The sequence below is a fragment of the Canis lupus genome, chromosome 16 (genome assembly GCF_011100685.1).
Source record: "Canis lupus familiaris isolate Mischka breed German Shepherd chromosome 16, alternate assembly UU_Cfam_GSD_1.0, whole genome shotgun sequence".
Classification (NCBI taxonomy): Eukaryota; Metazoa; Chordata; class Mammalia; order Carnivora; family Canidae; genus Canis; species Canis lupus.
The window spans coordinates 4959866-4986402 of record NC_049237.1 but is presented as its reverse complement, the minus strand read 5'-3'; the positions used below and the strand labels follow the sequence as shown (position 1 = coordinate 4986402).

At 40.0% G+C, this 26537-nt stretch overlaps 1 protein-coding gene, 1 long non-coding RNA gene and 1 other non-coding gene across 12 annotated transcripts in view; 2 read left to right on the top strand and 1 right to left on the bottom strand.

Moving 5' to 3' along the window:
- The window catches only part of TPK1 (thiamin pyrophosphokinase 1), a 325794-nt gene extending 320933 nt beyond the window's left edge, over positions 1–4861 (bottom strand). The window contains exon 1 of one of the 5 annotated variants that reach the window (XM_038559277.1): positions 4647–4861. Coding sequence is in view for 4 of the 5 variants with exons in the window: in XM_038559275.1 (XP_038415203.1) it covers positions 4647–4689 (43 nt within the window). In the remaining variant the exon portion in view is untranslated. The remainder of the gene's footprint in view (positions 1–4646) is intronic. The other 4 variants (XM_038559275.1, XM_038559278.1, XM_038559279.1 and 1 more) reach the window with 4 other exon arrangements.
- On the top strand, positions 1390–1519 carry LOC119869673. The gene has a single exon (XR_005371764.1). It is a non-coding gene; the product is annotated as a U6atac minor spliceosomal RNA (small nuclear RNA).
- A 363-nt stretch (positions 4862–5224) lies between the features above and the next one.
- LOC102153920 overlaps positions 5225–26537 on the top strand; it is a 122312-nt gene continuing 100999 nt past the window's right edge. For 5 of the 6 annotated variants that reach the window (XR_005371204.1, XR_005371201.1, XR_005371206.1 and 2 more), the window contains exon 1: positions 5225–6232. This is a non-coding gene — a long non-coding RNA (uncharacterized LOC102153920). Of the gene's footprint in view, positions 6233–6409; positions 6952–26537 lie in introns of those variants that run through there. The other variant, XR_005371205.1, reaches the window with a different exon arrangement.

Genomic DNA, 26537 nt, shown 5'->3' with positions numbered 1-26537 from the left:
CTTAAAAATAAAAAAAGAGTAAAACGATAGACCCCTCCCCTTCTTTATGGCAAGAGTCATAAATATTTCACAAAAGACCTGCAAAAGGCCAATAAACGTTAAAAAAATCAGCATTCTGCCATAAAGAAACATAGATTAAAGTCAGAGATACCTCTAGACATCCACCAAATGGCTAAAATGTAATACTAACTCTAAGGATTGAAAAAGAACATTCTAGGGGATAAATTTAGCATGAGCTAAGGCAAGAGTATTAAATCTGGAACAAATGTTCTAATAAACATGGGTAGTTCACTTGGCTTGGGCACAGAGAAGGATAAAATGTATTCTGGAAAAGTAGTTAGGAATCAGAACTCAAAGCGTCTTCAAGTCCAAGAGAAGGACTTTAACCCATATGAGATTAACAATACAGAACTGTGACAGAGATGACAGCTTTGCATAGAATGTTCCAAGGGGGGCAGCCCAGGGTGGCGCAGTGGTTTGGTGCTGCCTTCAGCCCAGGGCGTGATCCTGGAGACCTGGGATCGAGTCCCACGTCGGGCTCCCTGCATGGAGCCTGCTTCTCCCTCTGCCTGTGTCTCTGCCTCTCTCTCTCTCTGTGACTATCATAAATAAATAATAAAAAAAAAAAATTTAAAAAAAAAAAAAAAAAAAAAGAATGTTCCAAGGGGCGGGGAGATACAGAAAATTTCAGAAACACTTCTTGTCTCCCATCCTGCTTTAAATTTCTCTATCCTCCACAATCTGGTACTACCCTCACTCCTCAACCACAATCTTCATTTGCACTCTCCAACCTTCTCAGACCTACTTCTCTTCACTCACCACCAGGTGAGCTCATACCTGGTCGAAGGCAGCACTAAGCCTTCACTCAGGGCACATCTTCTATGTTACTCTCTTGCTCCCCTTAGGCTACTCTCAATTGAAATCTAGTGCTTTTTAAAGAGGCACAGCTGAGGTCTATCCATTCCATGACTTCCTGCCTACTCCAAACTGCACTCATCTCCTTCCCCTGAGTTCCTAACTTCTCTATGTGGGTTCCTATAATACATAATTCAACATCTAACTAGAATTTATTTTGTTCTCAACTCTCCAACCAGACCATAAACTCATGAATAGAAGAGATCACACCTTTCACTTTTGTACCCCTACAGCACCTACTAACAAAAAATACACACTAGCTAGTTGTCGGTTCCTCCTGATAACAGAAATGCAAACATACCCTTTTAATCCAACAATTTCATTTCTAGGAATTTATAATACTGACATTTTCATATATATGCAAAAACATCATGATCAAAAATATGCATTGTAGATAGTAACAATAAAAACTAGAAATACCCTAAATGTCTAATAAGAAAGACTAGTTCATTTGAGTCTATAGTGCAACTTGAAGTGTTGTATGAAAGGAGAGAAAACGAGTACTCCCCTTGACAAGGATGGATGAGGCCCTCAGGCCTGACAACAAACGTACACACAGTTAAGTCCCTGCCACCTACTTTGTGGCATCTAATCATCGTTTTTTTGGTTTTTTTTTGTTTTTGCATCGCTATATTGTACACCTGAAACTAATTATATATTAGGTACATTGGTATTAAAGTTAAAAAGAAACCTTGAGATATCTATATAAATGGATAACATAATAAGTGAAAAAAGTTGCTGGAAAATGGTAAACAGTTCCTATCTTACTTATTTTCACATATACACACACAGAATTTACAAAACCAAAATTTTAGAATGATAACATTGGCTAAGTAGGATGGACTTTAGAAACACTTGTTTGAAAAAATTTGAACATATACAATGTAAAAAAAAAACAAAAAAACAAAAAACAAAAAACATTTTCACTATCCCAAAAGAATAGTTTACAAAACAATTTATAATATGAATCCATTTTCTTTAAAACAAGACTAATAACATGCTGAGGCCTATGGACCAAAATGAGTATTTAGAACATATGCCAACTATTAATAAGTTACTCTCACAATCTACATTAGTTGTTTTTCTTTAAATAATAAACTTACTTTTTAGTTGCTCCCCACTACTAAAAAATAAAAAAATCCAAAAAACCCATAAATCTTTCTCTGACCTAGGGATCTCAGAGGGGTAAACATTTTGGTCCACCCGGCATTTAGCTAAGAGAGCCAGCTTAACTGTTGGGCAGCCCGCTGCACTAAATCTGAGTAAGTATCACAGGTAAACCACGTCTACAAATGAGATCCACCGAAGTTACTGACTGAAAAGCTACTTCGCTACTAGGTACACATTAAATGTCTGAGGGCAGCCTGGGTGGCTCAGCGGTTTAGCACTGCCTTCGGCGCAGGGCGTGATCCTGGAGACCCGGGATCGAGTCCCACGTCGGGCTCCCTGCATGGAGCCTGCTTCTCCCTCTGCCTGTGTCTCTCTGGAACATGCTCCATCTCCCCAAAGGAAGATGACCTCATTCCAAACAATCTTTATTTCTGTTGATCTCCTTGTCCTGCCTTGAAAAACCTTTGCCTTTCTGTAGCCTTCTGGAGCTCCCCTCTACTTGCTGCTGGGATGCTGCCAAATTTCACAAATTGATTAATAATGTCAATTACATCACTAACATTCACTGCTGAATTTTTGTAATTTAACACTAGTAAATAGTGGCAAAACTAGGGTTTAAACCTAGAGATTCTGATTCCCTTACTATACTGTACTATCTCTAGGATAAATTCCTTTCAACAGAGAAAACACTAGAAATCTTCAGTCGTATGTTGCTACAATATGAATTAATCTTTTAGAATTTCTTAAAAATAAAAAAAAAAAAATTTTATTAGAGCCCAAGTCAGGACAGCTGCCCTAGATACATTATCTTAGCAAAGACAAGTGTGCTCCAGCAAAGGAACATTTCACATACAACTAAACACATTTTTTTTTTTTACATAAAAAGTTACAAGTCAATAGACAACATTTCAGAGTGCTGAAGATGTTAAATTTCTAGAATTTGCAGGGTTCCTAGGACTTTATGAGAAATAGAGAAGTTTCTTCCTTTTTGTTTTGTGTACAAAATGTTCCTTTTTGGGTTTTGTTTTAATGAAGCAGATGTACAGTATGTGCTCAGGATACAAACAGAGCCTATGCTTTGAGGTTCTGCAGAGTCAGTCTGACCTTAGTAAATGTTTGAGTATAGCTAGCTTCCCAGGGCCCACCAATACTAAAAGTCAAAAATTTCTTTTATCACAGTAAAGCACTTAGGTTTTCACCACAAAACTAAATTATCAACAGAACGCGGGGATCCGATGTTTACTTATGGAAATGCTGTTGGTTTGGCTACCACGAGATAACCAAGTTACCAAGAACTTATTTTGCAAAAATGTTGGCCATTGCTTTTCTCAACTTTTGAAAAGCTATTTACAGTGGCCCAGCGGTTTAGCGCTGTCTTCAGCCCAGGGCGTGAGTGATCCTGGGGATCCAGTCCCGCATTGGGGTCCCTGAACAGGGCCTACTTCTCCCTCCACCTGTGTCTGTGTGTCATGAATAAATAAATAAAATCTTAGAAAGAAAAGAAAAGCTATTTACAGTAATAATTAAACCCCAAACCTCTTAACCAAGTCAGGTTTGGGTTTAGATACTAGTTCTGTTACCACTTTCCTTCACGTGCAAGCAAGATAATAAAGGCATTTGTGTAAAACTCAGCATGGTGAATAACTGGAGAATAAGAAGTCAAGGTCCCTAACTCCTGTTCTTTACCAACCACACTCCCAGGATGTGCAACAACTTGGGCAAGCCCACATCAAACCCCATCAAACCCCAGATACCCTCGCCAGACCCGTTTATTCACGTGTTTACGGGAAACCTTAAACATCGGATTATGCCTTCCGTTTAAATTTACGAACTGAGGGATGCCCGGGTGGCTCGGTGGTTGAGCGACTGCTTTTCGCTCAAGGCAGGATTCCCGGGGTCCTGGGATCAAGCTCCCGCTTAGGGGCTCCTTCCAAGAAGCCTGCTTCTCCCTCCGCCTAGGTCTCTGCCTCTGCGTGTCTCTCGTGAGTAAATAAATAAAAATCTCTCTCTTTTTTTTTAAAGAAGTTTGCAAACTGATAAAACACAAGTTCTACACTGCAAAGAAAAGCTGGTGAGGAAACACAGTACTAAGAGGTTATCCCGTGGGTCCGTGACTACACACGACAAGGAACGCTAGCTTCGCAAATGCACCTCCCGCCTGCGCCCCAGGGGAGGGCGGCCTGCAGCTCTAAGGCAGTGACAACCCTGAGGCGAGTTCTGCGGCCCTCGGGCGACTTGTAGGGCCACGCACCACCGGCGGGATGAGCTCGGGGTCTACGACTCGGCGGGGCAGGCGATGCGGATGAGCCTAGTCGCAGGGCTCGCGGCCCACGGGCTCCCGCCGCAGGGGGCGCTCGCGCTCCTCCAGGGCAGCCCGGCAGGGAAACCGAGCCGCTCCGTGCGGCCAGGACGACGGTGTAGCCCCCGCTTTGGTTTTTGGTTTTTGGTTTTTATTACGGGGGGCGTGGGGGGGGGGACTGAGGCAGGAGGTCGGGGAGTCGGCCTCGGGGCTCGGAACTCGGGAACCAGTGGCCGACGGGAACACTTTCTGCGTCCGACCTCTCGGGGCTGCGACGAGGGGGCCGGCCAGGGGCCCCGGGGCGCGGGGAAAGGTACAGTACCGGTAGGAAGCAGGGGCTCCAACGGGGTAAAAGCATGCTCCATGCCGGGCTGCGGGGCTCGGCCTTAAGGAAACAGAAACGCCGCGTTAGAAGCCGCCCCCGCTCTTAACTAAGCGCGCGCCGACTCTCCGGAACGCCGGCCGCTTCCGGGCGGAGCTGCCCCCACCGGGAGGCGGAGGCGGAGGCGGAGGCGGAGGCGGACCCGCTCGGCGGGGAGGAGCCACGACCGGGGGCGCGACGCCCGGGGGCCGCCCCTCCTCCCGCCCCGCGCGCACCGCCAGCATCCGGGGACCGCGGAGCCCCGCCCCCCGCGCGCCCAGGACGCGCCCAGGACGCGGGCGGCTCGCCGAGCGGAGGCCGCACTTACACAGCGGCGGGTGGAGCCGGCGGCGAGCGGAGCGCGATCGACCGCTCCGAGCTCAGCTGAGGAGCCTCGGCGGCGCGCGGCAGACGCTCGCAGGCTTCAGGAACGGCGCGCGAGGCGGCCCCGCCCCCTTCCGGAGCGGCGCGCCCCCGCCGCGCACGCGCACGCGCTCCCGCCCCCGCCGCGCTGAGGCGTCCCCGCCCGCCCTGCCCGCTTCGTCCGGCTTCGTGCCGCCCGGGCTCTCTGGTGGACCGCTGCCCTCCGCGGCGCTCAGCCCGGCTTCGCCGCCTAGCACACTTGCCGTCCCCCCGGGGCGCGTGCTCCCGGGCCCCTCCCCGCTCCCCCTGCTTCCCCCGCCTGCCTGCTGCATCCTTGCCCAGCCCGCCTGCGCCAGCCCAGCCCCTGCTCCCTCCCTGGTGCACCGAATCAGGAAAAGTTGTCGGAAAGTAGTGAAAGGGAAACCTCCCTAACGTGGACCGCTCGCCTGCCAGTTAGAGGAAGGACTGATTAGAGACCCCAACGGGAGAAGCTTCCAGAAGAAGGAAGCAACAGGCCCCAACGGGACAAGATGTTGGTGGTGTCCTTGAGCAACCCCTGCAAACCGGGCCAATGAGAAACCCTCATCACCCTGAACCTTGCTTTTCTGCAACTATCCCTTCAAAGCAGCCTCCTTCTAGCTGAAATAATGGGGTCCTCCCGTTTGTTGGACTTGCCTAGGGTCTTGCCGTAGCTTGCAGGTCCTGAATTGCAGTGCCTTGCCATTCCCGAGGAAATGCATTGGGCTGACAACATAACTTGCTGTTTTATCTTCCAGGTCAATCAAGTTTTTTGAGTTTTTTTGTTGTTGTTTTGTTTTAAGATTTATTTGTTTGAGAGAAACCACAGCATGAAAGCATGGGGAGGGGCAGAAGGAGAGAGAGAGAGAGAGAGAGAGAATCCTCAAGCAGATGCCCCACTGAGCTTAAGAAGAACTGGGGGCTTATCCCAGGACCCTGAGAGCTGAAATCAAGGATTGGACGCTTAACAGCCTGAGCCACCCAGGTGCCCCAAGGTCAGTCAAGCTTTAGACGGAAGAAATTTTAAGCTACCCAAACAAATTTTAAGCAACCCAACAAATGAGGTTGCATTTGTTCCTTAACACTCCCAGGATGGAGAGCTCATTCTGTTGCCATGCAGCCTTTTCCAAAATTGAGCAACCCTAATCACCAGAAAATTTCTTAAGGTAAGCAAAAATCCCCTCCCTGTATCTGTCATTGTTCCCCCCCCCCCCACCTCCCAGGAATACCACATGTTAGAGGGATCCCTGGTGCTCATAATCATCCTAAATGTACTGAAGAGAGCACAAAGCAAGATAGAGTCACTCATGTCAGTGACCTATTTTAAGCAGTGATTTTTGCAGCCAAGGATGTTGTCGCAAAGACCAGATATTATGGAAAATAGTACAAGCTGAGGATACCCAGGACTCATAATCAGCAAACCCAAAGGAGATCTGTGAAGGCTCAAGTCTGATTAAACTTTAAGAAGTGAGGACCTTTGCAAGAAACTGTCAGACTTTCTAGATAATGATCCTTTCACCACTGATCACATCAAAAAGGCACTTGCCAACAAAGGCTCGGCCCTATGGATCTCTGAACAGAGATTCTCCATGGCTTGAACATAACAAGCAGCACATGCCAAGGGGCTCGCTCTGACTGGAGTGAGTCCTTATCTCAACTGCACACTCCCAGACAGACTTTGATTTTGGTTCATTAACTTCCTACCCCTTATTGTAGCTTGTTTGTTGGGTGACTTTGTTGTCTTAGCTTTGCTTAGGTATGATATATGGGAAGCTAAGGTAAACATGTGGCAAAAAGTCATTGAGTTTGAAATCCTGAAACTGCTTTACAATTATGTCAACCTTGCTTTATGACTAAATAAAGCTGACACTGTGGAAAGACAGGACTCATGTGTGCACCTCCACAGCATGCTTGTGACAACTACCTAGGCTTTACCTTTTCTAGGCTAAGCTGAATTTTCTCAAGGTTCTAATGTGATGTGATTTTTAGACTTGACCACCCTAGTTCCAATCTCTATATTTAATGTCGCTCATAAATCATGGCTCCAAGATCTAGTGAGAACTGCACATCTCTCAAGCACACAAAAGCTCCTGGAGACCTCTGTGAGACTAACACACCTGACCAACTTCCAATATGGCTTCTAGTTGCACCAGGCCTGTTGCTTGGTTGACCCCAGTGCTGTTCCTCTCACCCCCATAAAATGCCTGCCTGAGAAAGCTTGTCAACAAAAAATCCTGGAATATGTGGATTTGGTCAAAGGCAAGGAAAGGTTGTATTATCATGCAGTTTGCAAACAGGGAAATGCAACCTTCAGCTACAAACTAAGAGGATGCTCTGAAAGGGAAGAATTAGGCAAAACACTCAAATTTTGTGCTTTTTATGGAACCTGGTCAGACTTAAGTCCCCAACTACTAGTTTCAAGAGCAGAATGGCAAGCAGGATACAGTTTGATAATTTCTGGTGGCAGTTTCAGGATGTGGCAGCCCTTGGAGAGCATGACACAAAGTGTTGCAGGAGTCTTTTTGCAAATTTTGCTGAATTTTGTGCAAGCTTGTCACTTGAGGCTGGGTGACTGGTTTCATTCTTCATGGTCATTCTGCCTGTTTAAATTGTTAGCGTTTCCTCCCGTGACATCAGGGAACCCATCCTGTCTGTTAGGTATTACTTTCGAATTATTGGAGTCCTTTGTTCCCATCTTCACAGCTGCCAAAATTAGTGTTTGTTCTAGCCAACACCTGATGATAGGCCCTGACCTCTCAAAGGGCTTACAATTGAGACATGTATCTCTAACAACTCAGAAGTACTTATTTCTCTCTCTTAATGCACTCTCTCTTTCTAGCACCTGAAACCCTTTCTTTGGAATATAATCAGCAGGAAGGATAGAGCTTCTGTTTCCCAGTCTCTACGGGGGGATAGAATCCCTACTTCTGGACAGCAGAGCTGTCCTAATCACACTGACGCTGACTTACCCTGTGTCATTCTTCGTTCTCTGACCCTACTAGGTCCTCATCTTCTCCCTCCCTTATTCCCCCTTTAACACATCCAAATCACTTCTGCACAAATCAGAATGGAGCTCAGCTGTTTCTTCTACTATTGGTAGTTCCTAAATGAAATGTTTTAACTGCTTTAATATCTGACCGTTTATCTCACAATACCCAGGGTTCATCAATCCAGTTATAGAAGAGTACGCTATTGTCTATATTCCTTCATTTTTTTAGCTACCAGATAAATAGAATTTCCCGGTGTTTTTCCTATTTGCCTCTTAAGCCAAATGTACACGTTATCTCATACACAGTTTCAAACCAAACTGCTAATTAAATACCATGAATGTGCAATCATAGTTGAGGCACACAGGCCATTTCAACTATGTCACCTACTAGCTGTGGGACATTGAAACTTCAGTTTCCTCAGGTATAAGAGAGAAACAATGTTGCCTACTTAGGAAGAGTTCTTTAGAGATCAAGTGATAGATAAGCACCTGGCCCGGTGCTAGCACATATCGATTTGCAGCAAATATTTATCCTGCTCCATGAATATGGTACTCCATGTACATCTTGATGACATCACTGTTTATAACTGTAGCATACACCTTTGCAAAGTTTTTATGCATAACCTAGACCCAAGTGCCTCCCAAAATTGTTAAGAAGAAAATTGAAATACTTAACTAGAATAAATTTCAAAAGTCCACATATTTAAAGATGCTACCAGTGAAACTAGAAAGACAACAAACTGGAGGTGAAGGGAGAATATTTGCATATATAACAGACAAGTGGTTGTTCTATCTAGATCTTATGAAGAACTATAAATCCATCAGTAAAAGGTAAACAAAACAATATGGGCAGCCCGGGTTGCTCAGAGGTTTAGCGCTGCCTTCCGCCCAGGGTGTGATGCTGGAGACCCGGGATGGAGTCCCACATCAGGCTCCCTGCATGGAGCCTGTTTCTCCCTCTGCCTGTGTCTCTGCCTTTCTCTCTCTCTCTGTATGTCTCTCATGAATAAAATAAATAAAATCTTAGGGGAAAAAAAGGTAAATAAAAGAATAAAATAATGACCAAGGATATATACAGGAAAGTTACAGAAAATATTCAAATGGCAAATAAACATGTGAAAAACACAACTGTTGACACAAAATGAATAAACCTTTTAGAATTTCTAAAAGAAAGGAGATTAATTTGAGCCCAAGTCAGGGCAGCTGCCCTGGATACACAATCTTTACACGAGACTTCTCTGGCAAAGGAACATTTGCTATGGGGTTATATACATTTTTTAACATAAAAAGTTACAAATCATTAGACAAAGGACATATCAGAAAGTTGTAGACTGGGGGGTCCCTGGGTGGCTCAGCGGTTTAGCACCTGCCTTAAGCCTGGGGCATGATTCTGGAGTCCCAGGATCGGGTCCCAGGACCGAGTCCCACGTCGGGCTCCCTGCATGGAGCCTGCTTCTTCCTCTGCCTGTGTCTCTGCCTGCCTCTCTCTCTCTCTCTCTCTCATCTCTCATGAATAAATAAAATCTTAAAAAAAAAAAAAGAAAGAAAAGAAAGTTGTAGACCTTATCGTAAGTTTCTAGTATATGCAGGGCTATAGGACTTGAACCTTACAGGAACCAGGTAAGTTTCTTCCTTTTTCTTAATTTTTATGTTCAAAATGCTTTCTTAAGGCTTTAACAAAGCAGATGTACAATGCATGCCTGGGATGCAGATAGAACCCATGCTTTGGGGTTCTGCAGACTCATTTTGACCTTAGTAAATGTTAAAATATAATTTCTGTGGGAGCGCAGGAATAAGGCCCACAAACGATAAAAGTTGAACATTTCCTTTATCATAACATTGGTAGCATTTGGAAAAGCCAATTTGAACAGTGAGATAAATTTATCAGATTGCAAACATTTATTTATTTTTTTAAAAAATATGTAATTAATTATTTTATTCATTCATTCATGAGAGAGACAGAGAGGCAGAGTCACAGGCACAGGCAGAGGGAGAAGCAGGCTCCCTGTAGGGAGCCCCAATGCAGGAGTGGATCCCAGGATCCTGGGATCGCGCCCTGAGCCAAAGGTAGATGCTCAACCACTGAGCCACCCATGTGTCTCCAGATTGCAAACTTTTAAATAATAAAACAAATTTACATTTATTGAACAATTATTTTGTTATAGTCATTGTGCTAAGGTCTTTTATATCTTAATTCATTACCCTAAAATACAGGCTCCAACACAACAAGGACCGAATTTTAATAGTTCACCTTTGCATCCTCATACTCTAGCTGAGTTGCTGGCAAAGAGCAAGCCATCGATGAGTACTAACTGAATGCTCATAATGTACTTGTTTGCAAAAGCCTGAGATGCCCCTTCTCCAGTTCTTCTCACAGCTGGCTCATTCATCAAGACTTGGTATAGATCTTTCTTCCCCAGTCACTCCTTCTCTCATCTAGGATTGTTTTCTTGCATAGCTATCCTCACAATCTGTAGTTGTTTAACTTACCTGTTTATTTCTTTATCATTTGTCTTCTACTAGCTCCCTAAGAGTTGGAACCATATCTGTTTTGTTCATTGCTATTCTCCAGCCAACAGGATACCACACCCATAACAGAGACTCAATAAAGATTTGTCAAATGGATTAATAAAGAGTGGTGACAAGGGAATAGAAAATTATATCGTACCAGGAATTTTTTTTAAATAAGCAAAATCAATATGCCGTCACGTGGAAAAATACTCATGACAGAGTAAATTTTTTAAATGCAAATGGCAGAACAATCCCACTTATATTTTAAAATGCATTTGGATATCCATAGAAAGAAAAAAGTGATCTCTGAGGGACACCTGGGTGGCTCAGTTGGTTAAACGTCTGCCTTCAGTTCAGGTCGTGATCGCAGGGTCCTGGGATTGAGCCCCATGTCAGGCTTCCTGCTCAGTGGAGAGCCTGCTTTTCCCTCTCGCTCTACCCTTCCCTCTCACTCCGGCTCACTCCCTCTAGTGCTCTCTCTCTCTCTCAAATAAAGAAATAAATCTTTAAAAAAAAAGTGATCTCTGAGAAAAAGAGATAAAGTACATAGGAGACCTCAGGCTGAGGGAAATATAACTTTTGATTTCATATTTTGTATTTTATGTATTAATATTTTGCAGCATATTAAAAAAATTAAGTTTGTAAAAATGTATATAAAAGAAAATTAATGAGTCATTCTTCTATTTTTTATGAGTCATTATTCTTAATCACTGGCATGTTCGGGGCTTCCAAAGAAGACACCACACATACAAACATGGTACAATTTTCAGAGTAGAGATTCCATCGCTTCAACCAAATTTTCAATGGATTCTAACAAAGAATTCCTGTTAGTAGCAGGTTATGTGGTTTTCTCCAGGACACAAAGATGGCTCTTTATCTTCCTTCCCAATTATCTTCCACTCTGCCCTCATTTTCTTGAGCTGATAAAGTTCAAAATATATGGTATATTGTTCCAAAAGATTCTATAATAAAAATTTTCTGCAGTGCAGTAACTTCTGAAAACACAGCACACTATTACTAAACTCCTTTGAGAATTATAACACATTATCCATCTTTAAACATCTCATGAAGACCAGGAAAAGCTGTTTATCTCCAAACACAGAATGTCTCAAAGACACTGGAACAAGTAACACTTTTTTCTTGGCACATCTTTTAAAGTCTTGCAGAACAGTGTGGCTCCACACAACTGGTGGGGGAAAATCTATAGGAGGCTATGAGCCAAGGTGCCAACTCCCCTCTGCTGCAACAGTTATTCTTTCTACAGCTGCCTGGAGTGGTCTTGGAGTTTCCATCTCTAGGCAGCTTCCATCAGCTCATCTACATCTACTCTCAACTTCAAAATGCATACCTGTTCTGAGCTCACTATGACAGCTCATGCAGCATTTCTAACTACCTTCGGGATGTTTCCACTTAAATATTTGACCATTACCTCTGATTCAAGTGGCTAAACTGAAATCATTTATTGCTCCTCCCAGAGTCTCTCCGTTTCTTTCTCCAACACCCTGATTCTTCTGGATTCCTTGATAAATAACTTTAATTTGCCTTAAAAAATATTTATTTATTTATTTTGAGCGAGAACAAGAATGAGAGAGAGGAGAGGAGGGGCAGAGGGGGAGAGAGAGAATCTCAAGCAGATACCCTCCTGAGTGCAAAGTCCTATGCAGGGCTTAATCTCTCCACCTTGAGATCATGACCTGAGCCAAAATCAAGAGGCCACTCAACCAACTGAGCCACCTAGACACCCCAATTTGCCTTTTCTTTCAGTCCATAAATCCAGCCAGTTGCCTATTTCATTCTTTTGATCACTTATTCCAACCTGTTAAGGTCAATTTGGATCCAGGTTCTATCATGCTTGTCATTTTGGCTCATCCATCAATAAAAATGCTTATTGTTTTAAGACCTATCTAAAGTATAATATCTCAAAAGTCTTCCTTGATATTCACTCAAATCCCTCACAATCATTTTGCTTATAATTTCATTACGTTTTTATGCTTCTTTTATATAGCCTTGCCACAGTCTGATATAGTATGGTTCATTTAGTTTTTAAAAAGATATTTTATTTATTTATTCCTGAGAGACACACACACAGAGAGAGAGAGACAGAGGCAGAGACACAGGCAAAGGGAGAAGCAGGCTCCATGCAGGGAGCCCGAGGTGGGCCTCCACCGGGGACTCTGGGGTCACAACTTGGGCCAAAGGCGACGCTAAACCACTGAGGTACCCGGGCTGCCCGATATGGTTCATTTTAAATGTATGCCACCTTGTGTGTCCAAGAAGGCTGCCTGAGCTCCAGCCTTCACCTTATACATTTCAAGTACTAGGAAGGAAGAAGGGCAAAGAAGATACATTGTCTGCCTTATAAAAAGATGCGAAAGACAAAATGCACCAGACAATTAAGGAGATAATTTTCAGGCTATTGTAATAATGAGCATATCTTAGATCCTAAGATCCAGGTGTCATCACAGTGTAATTTTGCCTTTGATTTCTAGGGAGACATAGATAAGTCTTAGGTGGGATGATGTAGGCCTGGGACCTTTTTGCAATTAGGGGAAATCTCAGTCAGCTGAACAGGAAATGCTTATCTCTGTGTTTAGCTCTTTCCCTGCAAAGACTTCTAATATCAGCTAATCATTCATGAGACAAAGAATGAAATGTTGGATACATCTGAAACCAATGTGTTATGTAGTCAATTCTATCTCAAAAAACAGGGACTTGCAGGAACTGTGGCCTCCTCAGGGGTTTAGATAAACACAAAGAAATCATCTGAGAGCCTTATGGGAGTCTTATCTAAGTCTTATGAGGAGAGAAATGAAGTAATCCTTTTCCTGGAACACAAAAAGGTAGTGGGGAGGTGTTCAGCAAACAAGAAGGTGAGGGAATTTCTTAGTCATCATCGTCTTACTGGAGCACAGGCTCAGGTGAAGTTCAACATCCTTAGAGGCTTCCTGCAAGTCTCACACAATACTTTGGTCAAATCTGGTTGGCCAGCATTTAATCATGTGGCCGGTCTAGCTTTAGGGGAGGCTGGAAAATGCAGTCTTTTCAGTGGGGTGCAATAGAGCTGATAAAAATGGGTACTATTGTGGGGATCCCTGGGTGGCTCAGTGGTTTAGCACCTGCTGTCAGCCCAGGGCTTGATCCTGGAGTCCCAGGATCAAGTCCCACATCAGGATCCCTGCATGGAGCCTGCTTCTCCCTCTGTCTGTGTCTCTCATGAATAAATAAATGAAATCTTTAAAAAAAAAAAAAAATGACAGGTACTATTGCTAAACAGAGAAAGATCTAACGTTGAGAGCAAGCTAGCCATCCCTGGATGTGACTTATCCAGACCCCATAATAACCACTGTCTGTTTTTCCTCTTCTACCTACCTGCTTATCTATACTCTGGTGCCCACAGAGTAGCCAAAATTCTTCTAAACTGTAAAACAGATCATGTCCCTGCTTGCTTAAAACTCATCAGTTGATTTAAGAATAAAATCCAAACTGAAAAGGCCCTGAATAATCTGGCCTTTGCTTATCTGCAATTTATCTTCTAGCATTTCTTCCCCTTACATATGAAGATCCTGCCAAACTTGTTCCTGTCATGATTTTTATGCAGAGCAAGTCCTTTCTATTTCATTTTCCTTCTGGAATGTTTGCCTTCCTGTCCTGCCAAATTCTTCACATAATTGCCCCATTTCAAGCTCAAATGTCACCTCTTCAAAGAGCCTTTGATTTTCCTATCTAAAATTACTTCCCCCAATTACTCTCTTAGCTCATGGTTTTTCTTCTTTAGAACACTCCTTCATTTGTTTATTGACCTTGTTTTCCATGAAAAGGCAGGGACTTGGCCTAATCTGTTTACTGCTATATTCTCAGGGCCAAAAACAGTATATGGTGCATAGTAAGCTCTCTCTCTGCCTCTCTCCCTCCCCATCTTTCTCGATCTCTCTCTCTCTTTCTCTCTCTCTCTCTATATATATATGCATTATTGTGTGTATGTATATATACACATAATTTATATATGTATAATTTCATATATGTACAATTCATACATATCATATATACATAATATGTATGTGTGTATATACATATATTTGTGTAGGATTTATTAACCACAAAAAGATTGGCATATCAGTAAAAAATGTCTATTATGCCATAGAATAAGTATGAGCTAGACATATTATTTATTTAACCAATGGATAATACTTAAATGCATAAAAGGCTTTAGGAAAACCTGGCCACTCCATGAACTCCCAGGCATGTTGGAAGCCACTTGCATAAAAGAAAACATTCTTGTTTCAGGAATTAATAATCTGGCTTTCAGTAGTGAAAGGGAACAAACTCTTACCTTGTCTCAAACACCATTATATTTGTGAAAGAGCAATAAGTTTCTGTCGAGTTAAGCCATTGTTATCTAGTTCCCCCACTCTGTCAACCTTTGGTTATACACTATCCAACCTTAGTCTGAATTGACACATCACCTAAGAAATGATGACTGTCCTATAGTGATCGCAGTAGAGAAGCACAAAAGTACAGGGATTTGGGATGTATTTTGGGGTAAGAATCAGCTCTTCCTGGTCATGCATCAAACATGTGGTATGAGAGATTTGAGTCCTGCAGTTTTGGCTTTTGCAATGAGGTATATGGTAATTTTATTTACTGAGATGCAGGAGGACTCCTGGAGGGGGAGGGAAATGAATTTAAAAGGGATGATACAAATGTACTGAATAGCTGTATAAATGTGGGCAACGACAAAACTTCACCTGTTTCCTCTTTAGGATCACCAGCTGCGCCTGAGAATTAAATTAACGTAACACAGATTAACAGGGGACCAGCATACAGAGTTATTTAATAGAAGTTTTATGTAACATAGGAGCCCTCATAAGTAAATGAAAACCCAAAGAAGTGGTAAAATCCAAATGCCTTCAAACTAGGTTAAACAAAGAAAGACAATGTGGAAAAGTAAGTAAAATGTATTGAGGAGGCTAACAGAAGATAAACTCTTTTAACAAGGTCCCTTTGTACAGAATCCTCTCTGCCTCCACTCTGGGTCTCTGGTGGTAAGAATGTTTCTTTCCAGGGGATCCCTGGGTGGCGCAGCGCCCAGCGCCATCCCTGGGTGGCGGTTTGGCGCCTGCCTTTGGCCCAGGACGCGATCCTGGAGACCGGGGATCTGAATCCCACATCGGGCTCCTGGTGCATGGAGCCTGCTTCTCCCTCTGCCTGTTGTGTCTCTGCCTCTCTCTCTCTCTCTCTGTATGACTATCATAAATAAAAAAAATGTTTAAAGAAAAAAAAAAAAGAATGTTTCTTTCCTCCCAATACAGAGGGCAGCTTTCACCAGGGAGTTTTATCTCTTGCTTTCAGGAAGACAAAGAGAGGTCAGAGTTCACTTCTTGAACCTGCTGGTTTTCAAGTGCTTTTCATTCAAAATATTCCTTATGCACAGTGGCATATTTTGCACGTCATAGCCTGCCACTATTCAGTATTTAAAAGCCTTACCCTATAAATCATAGTCTTGATGATTACGTGTTTTTCTATCAATAAATTATAGAATTTTGGAGGCCTGCAAAAAAAAAAAATGTTGAAAACTTATCCTGTTTTCAGTAAAAGATTTTGTTCTAAATAGTAAGACATACATGTTCTTAATTGAAAAGACTCATTATCACTAAAAAGAAAAAAAATCTCCAAATAAATCTAATAAAAATAATGCAATACCTTTCCAAAATCCCAACAAGATTTTTATGGAATTTTACAAACTGGTTTGTAAGTATGTCAGAAAAGGAATAACTTGTTTTGTTTTGTTTTGTTTTGTTTTGTTTGAGGAGGGGCAGGGAGAGAGGGAGAGAAAGAATCTGAAGCAGCGCTGAGCCAGATGAAGGGTGGGGACTGATCTCACAACCCTGAGATTGTGACCTGAGCCGAAATCAAGAGTTGGATGCTTTACTGACTGAGCCATCCAGACACCCTAATAACTCTTTTTTTAAAGAAGGTCAATAGGAAGAGACTTTTATGAGTAGGTAAAGAAAAATACGTGTCATCACAATAATTTTTAAAAGGTAGCACAATGGTCAGATGCCTAAGTGGCTCCGATTCTTGATCTCAGCTCAGGTCTTGATCTCAGGGTCATGAGTTCAAGCTCTGTGTTGGGCTTCACACTGAGTGTGGAGCCTAGTTTTAAAAAAGATAATAAAAAAATAGAAAATAAAAAGGTAGCATGAGCATAGAAACAGATACTCTGATAAAACAAAGCAGAGTTCAGAAACACGTGTGGGAATTTAGTTTATGACAAAGGTGACAATTTACATTAGACAAAAAATATAGCGATATAGTTAATAACTATCTTGTTAAATAAGTATCTTTGATGCAATTATCTATACATGGAAATGAATAAAAATAAAATTCTATTTCATACCATAGATAAATTTCTAATAAAAAGCTAAATATAAAGGTCAAGTCTTTTTTGAGTAAAGATTTTAAAAAATAATATTTATATCATGAAGGTCTTCCTCAGTAACTCATAAAACTCAGAAGTCAACTCAGATTTGACTAAGAGATTTCAAGCTTCTATAAAGACAAAAACAATCTACAGAGATAAAACAGTACATAGGGAAGAAATATATACAGCATAAAATCAGGCAAAAACCTACTGGCCCGAACAAAAAAAGAGCTTCTGCAAATCAGTAAGAAAAAAGAAAGCAGTTCATGGAAGGAAAAAAAAAATGCCAATAAATACACTAAAGATGCCCAACTCTCTAATAATTATGGAAATCCAGACAAAAACAATAAAACTTGTAAAATTAAAGGATGGAAAAGACGAATAATATCTAGTGTTAAAGAGGACTTGGGGAAATAGGCATTTTCATACACATTTACATTTTGTAAGTGGGTAATTCCTTTTCTGATAGTGAATTTGATCATTTCTATCATTATTTTAAATGCACGTACTTTGTGATCCAGCTCTCCAAAACTCTGCCTGAGAATAGTACTTGCATACCTTTTGATGAAATATGCACACAGATATTACTGTTGCATAGTTTAAAATGGCAAAAAGTTAAAAGTGTCCAAAATAGAGGAATGATTGAATATATTAATTTAAATAATACACTACAATCTGATGCAGTGATTAAATGAAATGAAGCAGATAACCATATTCTATAGAAATTGACAAACTGATTTTGCAGTACATATGGAATTACAAAGGACACAGAATAGCCAAAACAATCTTTAAAAAGAAAAATAAAGTAGGAGAAAATATCTCCAAAAAAGGCAAGGTACAGAATAAAATGAAGAACAATACTTTTCAGACTGTAATGTTCTTAAGATTCACATGAGGAGCTTGTTTAAAAATGAAGGTTTTGGGGGCCACACTCCCAGAAATCCTGGCAATCCAGGTGATTTGGATGTATTTACAACCATCCTTCAGAAGCAGCATCCCAAATTCATGCTTTATTTTTTCAATGGTTAAATATATCTGCATACTTCAGGTAATAGAGGTAGCCTACTTAAACAGCATTTATGTATGTATATTATATACTCATATGTACTTCTCTGTATATTTTTATACTTCTCTGTACATATTATAGTACATATTATATACTTCTCTGTGTTTATTTTTCGGTGACTACTGCCAGCTGTGCTCTGTTTAAAACCACAGAACCCACCCTTTGCCCGTCTCTATCTCCTGGTGAATATGAGTCTCATTTAGGACATCACTCCAATTCATAATTTTTTGGTCACTCTTAGTATTAAAATAAGTACATTTTAATTAAGCATTAAATTAATATGTTTTAATTATATATAGCACATAGTATTATAGTATTTTTAGTATATTTTAATTAAGTATTAAATACGTATATTTTAATACTAAAATTCAATATAAGACTAAAGACTGGATATTAAAATAGGCTCAGTTATTAAAATTCTGGGCTATTCCACTGTAAAACTTAGATCTCATATTTGATTAAAAACTTTCTTCCTCTCCCATCTCCCAGATGAAGACTTGTGAGGTTAGCAATTTTGAATGCAGGAGAAAAGCATCCTCCTCTCTCACAACTTGCCCTTTGGGAGTAACACTCACTCAGGAGCACGAAGAGGGAAAAAGTAGACAGATTGTCAAGATGATATTGCCGCCTCTTTTTCATTGGTTATCATAGGCTTTTGACTGCTTGCAAATATCAGTGGGAACTGAAGGTGATGTTATCACATTACATCAATAAAGGAATCATGATGCATTGATAAAGGAATCAATTCAAAACAGTTTCTACAGGCATAGCCTAGTACCACACACTGCAGAGACACTCCTCTCCCGCTGCCCCAACACCCCAATTCTCCCCTCCCCCACTGCTGGCCCACAGCCTATGATCCCTCACTTCACCTATTTATAATCTGTGCCTATTTGTACACAGAGGATCCATTGTCTGTACTTCTCAGGAAGTACACAACAACACAATGATATCCTCAACGTCAGGCCATACCATATCACCACATGGTTTGGTTTGGGTTTCTCAGGAGCAGAACCTAAGACAGGGATTTGGGGTGTAACTACAGTTGACCCTTTGACAATATGAGGTTGAACTACATGGATCACTTATGTGTGGATTTTGTTTTTATAAACATATTATAGTACTGTAAATGCATTTTCTCATGATTTTCTTAACATTTTCTTTTCTCTAGCTTGCTTTATCATAAGAGTATAGTATTTAATATATATAACATAAAAAATACGTGAGAATCAACATTTATGCTATTGGCAAGGCTTCCATTCAATGGTAGGCTATTAGTAATTAAGATTTTAGGGAGTCAAAAGTTATATCTGGATTTTCAACTACATGGGAGGTTGGCATCCATAACCCCCACAGTATTTGGGGGTCAAATATGGCTTACTTGGAGGTACAGAAGCACTTATCAAGAGGTGAGTTATTAAAGAAGGGACTACAAGAAGATATCTAGGTATCCAGGTATCTAAACTAGGTATCTCTATCAGACATTGGAGCTACATCCTATTGGGAGTGCTGGGAAACAGATACTTCAGGGTTGTGCCACTTATGGGATATCTATACATCAACTGTTATATATCAATTGTTTCCTGTTAGTATACAGAATATAATTTATTTTTTAAATTGGTCTTGTGTCCTGTGATCTTGTTAAATTTACTTATTGGTCATTTAACTCTTTTCTAGATTTTTTAGAATTTACAGCTCATGTGTGCAAATTTGATTATTTTGTCTACAATACAGTTTTATTTCTTCCTTTTCAATCTGTATGTCTTTTATTTATCTTTATTTTTGGCTTTATTGCAGTGGATAGGGCCTCCAGTATAATTTCAAAAGGAATAGACATCCTTCCCTTGCTTCAAATCTTAGGCATAGATCATTCAGTCTTTTATTATTAATTATAAGGTTATGTGTAGGTTTTTCATAGATGTGCTTTATTAGGGTGAGGGATTTCCCTTCTCTTCCTTAGTTTGCTGAGATTTTTCACTCTAAATGAGCTAATTTTGTGAAATATCTTTTTTCTCCCCACTGGTTAAGATTATATAATTATATGATTACATGATACAAGATTACAATTATATGGTTTTCCTACTTAATTCAGTTAATATGACAATCACTTTGCTTGATATTAAAATGTCAAATCAATCTTAACTCCATTAATTGGTTATGTTGTATCATCCTTTGTGTATATTATTAGATTTAATTTGCTCATATTTTGTTAAAGATTTTGCATCTATGATCATGAGGAAATAGAAGTTAATGTTATTCCTTTCCTGTAAGATCTTTGGTTTTGGTGAGGGCCCTTAGCTGTGCTGCCTTAGGAGAGGGATGATGTGGGTAAAGTCAAGCTGTTCCTCTTACCAATCCAAATTCATGTGTCCAAATTTGTTTGTTTGTTTGCTCTAATGGCGTGCTGGATCCTGTCCTCTGGAAACCTGTGCTTCTACAAATGCTCTCTCAGATGTGAGTGATTAGCTAAGACAGTGTTTTCCAGGGGCTTCCAGATCATAGCTGAGTGAGGCTGGAGCTGGTTCATGAATGGCTGGCTGCAGAGTCCACAACTGCTGCTGGGGTCTGTCTACCTGTTACTCTATGCATGGGTAGGCAAGATTCCTCCTGGATTCCTTGTTATATGGTGCTGGAATCCCACAGCTCCCTCAAGGGCATTTTTGTCTGTGGATAGATGCTGAATTTTTGTTCAGAGAGAAGTACAAATATGATGGACATCTTATACCACCATGATACTGACATCACTAAGAAATTTCATTTCAGGTATTGTAATTTTTCAATGCTAGAAGTTCTGTTTTATTTTAAAACAGATATTTAAAAATTTTTTTAAAATATCTTCCATATTCCTATAAAGTCTTGAGTATAATTATAATAGCTTTTTAAGAGTCTTTATCTGCTAATATCATCATCTCTGCCATTTGGGGATCTTTCTGTAGCCTTCCCCCCAACCCTGGGTATGGGTCAAGCAATTCAGCTTCTTTACATATCTAGCAATTTTTGGTTAGATGCTTGACATTATGATTTTTGTATAGTTGAGTGAATTTTGTTTTCTTTCTTTAGAGATCTTGAACTTTGTTTTGGCAGACAGTTAAGTTACTTTAAGTTACTTTCATCCTCCTGAGAGTTGTCTTCAGCCTTTGTTAGAATACGTCTTTGGCACTGCAGTCTTTACTCTAAGACAATTGAGTCTCAGTACTAAGGCATGACTCTTTTGAGGTCTCTAGTGAATTCCCTGTGTATTTAACAGGTTTGTCCTTCTCTGGCTAATAGGAATTCCAATATCTCCCAACCCTGTTTGAAGTGTAGGAAGTTTGGGGCAGCCCGGGTGGCTCAGCAGTTTAGCACTGCCTTCAGCCCAGGGCCTGATCCTGGAGACCTGGGATCGAGTCCCACGTCGGGCTCCCTGCATGGAGCCTGCTTCTCCCTCTGCCTGTGTCTCTGCCTCTCTCTCTTTCTCTCTCTATCTCTCTATTTCTCTCTCTGTGTGCCTCTCATGAATAAATAAATACAATCTTTTTAAAAAAATGAAGTCTGGGAAGTTTTTAGTTTATAGTTTTCTAGATGTTGTTTTTGGCTGGTCTTGTAGAGTTCGTACTTAATGCATGACCAGAAATTAATTCAAAGACTTGAAGTGATTTCTTTCTTATTTTTTTTTTTTTTTGACTTGAAGTGATTTCTATGCAGATCTCTCAAGCTTTTTTTTTTGCATGGTTCCTTAGTACTTTTCCCTGTAAATCTCAGCCATCTTAACCTCCCCAAATTTTGAAACTGTCTTTTCATCTCAGTGAGGCAGTTGTTTTTACTTATTTTGTTTTGTTTTCTATCTATGCTGTAATGTGGAAATTGGTTTCGAATAAAAAGCTGAAATAATCATAGGGTTCATCTTATTTGTTTCTCTTCTTTCAGGCATCACATTTCTGCTGTTTCATATATTTTATGCAGTTTTCTGGTTGTTTATGCAGACAGCAGATCTTATGCCACATACTTCTATAGGGGAGGACGTTCTTTTCATCAAGTTGAAAATTAAAACTTAAATCCCAAAAACTTCTTTGGAAGTTCTGTGCCCATTATGGACAGTTTTTTACTGTTGATCCACAGGATAGAATGGGTTATCGATTTCATTACTTTCCCTCTTACAAGCCATTACCTATAGAACTATTCTTTTAGGCATCTTGCTTTGAAATTCAATTATTCCTGAGTTCAGATCTTTTTTGGTTAGATGTCTCTAGAAAATAAATCTTTTATTTTCTATTTGGAGAGTCTAACAATTCTCTTTTCAATATTTATATATTTATTTATTTATTTATTCATTTATTTTTGCTACTCAACCATATTCTGAAGGTATTTTCTCTTAATTTTTTGATATTTTCAAAATTGTTTTTTTCATTTATTCTCAAATCCAACTGATGTTTTATTCACACCATTATGTCCTGTTATGATATTTATTATTTCTTTCACTTTTTCAGTTATTGTAAGCTTATTTTAAGTCCTTTTCAGATTGTTAAATCACTTGTAATTTTTAAGTCTTAATTTTCCTAGTGGCTCTATCTACCGACTCTTTCACCTTGTTATTTGTTTCTTTTTTTTTTTTAATTTTTTTTTTAATTTTTATTTTTTTATGATAGTCACAGAGAGAGAGAGAGAGGCAGAGACGCAGGCAGAGGGAGAAGCAGGCTGCATGCACCGGGAGCCTGATGTGGGATTCGATCCCGGGTCTCCAGGATCGCGCCCTGGGCCAAAGGCAGGCGCTAAACCGCTGCACCACCCAGGGATCCCCTTGTTATTTGTTTCTTATATGGTTTAAAAGTTTTGGTTATAGGTAAACAGTAGTTTGTGTTTTCTTATAAAAATATCCTTTGGATTTCAACATCTATGAATTAGATTTTACTTTAAAATTTTAGTTTAAAGTTTTTGCACCAATGTGTGGCAGAAATTTCAGGCTAGTTTGTTCCCAGCTGGTTTTTAATTGCCTTTCCCTTTGATACACTGATAAAATACAACAGAGGTTCCTTATGCTTTTCTTGGCTGAGTTCATCAGTGAAAGTGGCATCATGCAAAGGTTTACTTCTCGCAGGCCCTCCACATGAGTCCCAGATGTGCGTTAGTGTTCTGGTCCCCCACTGTCAGGTCTCTAGCAGGGTCTGAGTCCTTATTAGCAGCAGCTGAATCATCAAGCACATATATATATATGTGTGTGTGTGTGTGTGTGTGTGTACATCTATACACAATATACATATGCACATACATACACAAAACAAATACATATATACATATTCACATATTTGTATATTTAAATATTTAACATTTCAATACATTTATGGTGGGAGGATGTGTCTTCTATATCAGCTTAGCTGACATATAACTAAAATGTGCCTGAAATCACTTTAAAATGTTAGGATTTCTATGTGTATGCATATGTGCTGCCATGTGAGCACGGGAGAAGATAAAGGAGCAGGTTTTTTTTTTTTTTTTAAGATTTATTTATTCATGAGAGAGACACACACACACACACAGAGAAGCAGAAACACAGGTAGAGGGAGAAGCAGGTTCTCTGTGGGGAGCCTGATGTGGGACTCGATCCCAGGAACCTGGGAACATGATCTGAGCTGAAGGGAGACACTCAACCACTGAGCCAGCCAGGTGCCCCTTGTTTTTTGTTTTTGAATAACATAGGAAACTTAGCACACCTAGTGATGAATTTGCATGCCTCCTCTACTTCAGAAATACTCTTCCTTTTAGTCTAATTCCACAACTTCCCCCCTTTTGCACTTTCCTCCAACCACACACCAAATCCTTTCCTATGTGTATTTAAAAAATTTCTCCAACTCATCCACTGCCTCCTTCTTATTTCAGGCCTCTATAATATTTCACTGGATTCAGGCAATATCCCCTTAAAGAATCTGCGTCCAGTCTTCTCCCCACTGCTCCATCCAGATGGCACAGTTATCTCTCTTCAACACAGTCTAATTATGTCCTCCTCTTCCTAAAATGACTAATGGTTTCCAACTGCTCTGGAGATGAAGGCCAAAAGACTTCACAGGTCCTAAAAGATCCCGCATGTTCCACTCTTGCCTCATTCTCCAGCCTCACATACCACATATCTTTAGCATGCTGACCTTTCAATTTCTCTTCAATTTGTAGAGTTCCTCACAATTAGAGGCCTTTATCTATACTACTTGCTGGATCTGTAATGTTGTTCTGGAAAATTATAATTAAATAGTGATTCTTGCAATTGCTTGCTAAATGTCTATTTTCTCCTCATTGACTGTAAGTTCCATGAGGATAGGAACAAATTCCAGCTCTCAACAAGGTACAAGTTGCTCAACAAATATTTTTTTTTTGCAGGAAGAAAGGAAGGCAGAACAGAAGAAAATGAAATAACAAAAGCCTTAATTTGAATCAACTTTTGTTAAAGTGAAATTGATACAAGTATAAATAAGAGTGAATATAATTGACCATATATTACATTTTACTTTTGATGGAAGAGGAAAAATGAATATCTTTTCTCAGTAAGGAAAGGAGACATTTAAAAAAGAGGAAATTGGGAGAAATCAGTTTATGGACTTTACTATATACTTCATGTTTTAACTCATTTACTTACCATGGAGTGAAGGAAAAAGTTCCAATGTGCGATCCTGAGATAATTTCCTCCTGCCTCAACAAATGTAGCCAACTCTGCTTAGCACGATTTGTCATATTTTTGGAACACTGTTTTAGTAATGGTGACTTAAAACAGCAACTTTTTTGGTGTTAATTTATAATGAAAAATTATCTGTTTTTTAAAGCTTATCTCTGCATTTTTTTCTTTCCAAAGTAGAGCTTTTACTTGATATTCTGCTTTTTAATGAATAACACAGTATCCATTCTGGCAGCCTTGTAGAAATTATTGATACTTACAGTAGAGGGCAGTAGAGGAGCACATCTCAGGATGAAAATCCAGGGCGGCATCCAAAGTCCCTTTGTCAGGGCTCCCCTTGGAATGATGTGTGGCTAGGTCACTGAAAGGAAGACTTAATCAATTTGAGAAGCTATAAGTTGAGGACAGATAGTAAGTACAAAGTCACTAAATGTCTCAAAATTTGGAAAACTCACAGAATTTTTAACAGGTTGCTTTTAAAATGATACGTTTTATATTTTATCCTCATGAACAGGAATACACAATTATTGGCAACAGCAGACTCTAGCTTTTCTTATTTATTCTGTAATAATTCGCTCTTACTCTGAAAACACAAAAGTGATGAATTTTAACAAATTGGGTTTGTGTTCATTACATAGACGAAGGGAGTTTAAGTATGAACTCTAGACATTTGTAATCTTTTCAAAGATCCCTGCCTATGAGATTTATTTTTACATTATGCAGTCTAATGTTTTCCTCATTTGGTTGAGTGACCCAGGAAGGTTACTGAATTTGGAGAAATCAAGTCTGCGGTACTGTACACCTTGCATTCTGAGCCAGGGAAAGTGAATCATGGAGGCATGTACCGAACGATTCCAAAGATACTTCTACTGACTGACTGAACTGAAGCAGTTCAGTGCAGTACTCAGCGAGGATGAGGCCATCAAGTTAGAATATGTAGGTTCAATGGGATTTATATAAAGCCCTAAAGTCTGTAAAGCTTGACAGAATGGAGCTATCATTTTTTTAAAGGTTCCCTGTCACAGGAGGTGGTATAAGTTGAAAGACAGCACATAAGATAGCCTGGCTTATACATTTGGGTGCCTTCTAGGTCAATCTCACAGGGAATTACTGTTAAAAGCCACTCTTATCTGTATACTTAATTAGAGGGAAGTTTATTTGAGAGTGGTTCTGTCCATAGTACTTGAGAGACTTTGATAGCTCTAAGAACAAAAGCAAACCACAAAATAATGGTCTATCAGATTATTGATCATAATATAATTCCATACTTTATAGAGACTTAGATATATTTTTTTCCCCACATATCTATATCTCTGATGATAGGAACGTCTCTAATTAATGGAAGATTGTAGCCATAGTAGGTAGGAAAACAGTTTTCATTGCCTGTGAATTCACAGTTTGGATATAGCTTTTCTTTTCTTTTTTAGATTTTTAAAATTTATTTATTCATGAGAGACACAGAGAGAGGCAGAGACCTAGGCAGAGGGAGAAGTAGTCTTCTGCAGAGAGCCTGATGTAGGACTGGATCCCAGGATTCCCGGATTCTTTCTTCCTTTTTCTTTCTTTTCTTTTCTTTTCTTTTTTTCTTTTCTTTTCTTTTCTTCCTTTTCTTTCTTCTTTCTTTCTTCTTTCTGAGAATTATTGTGCACAGGGAAAATCACAGAGACAAATCTGTCACATATGATTAAATAGGTCTAAATAAGGCTGAAAACAGACCTTTTAATAGGTATCAAACAACAATTCCAAGGGATAAGACAGTGTTGTAGTTTAAATAGTATTTTGTTCTCCTTAGTTACATGATGTATATCACAATCAGCTGTGTCTTGGATTTGATAAAATGTGACACT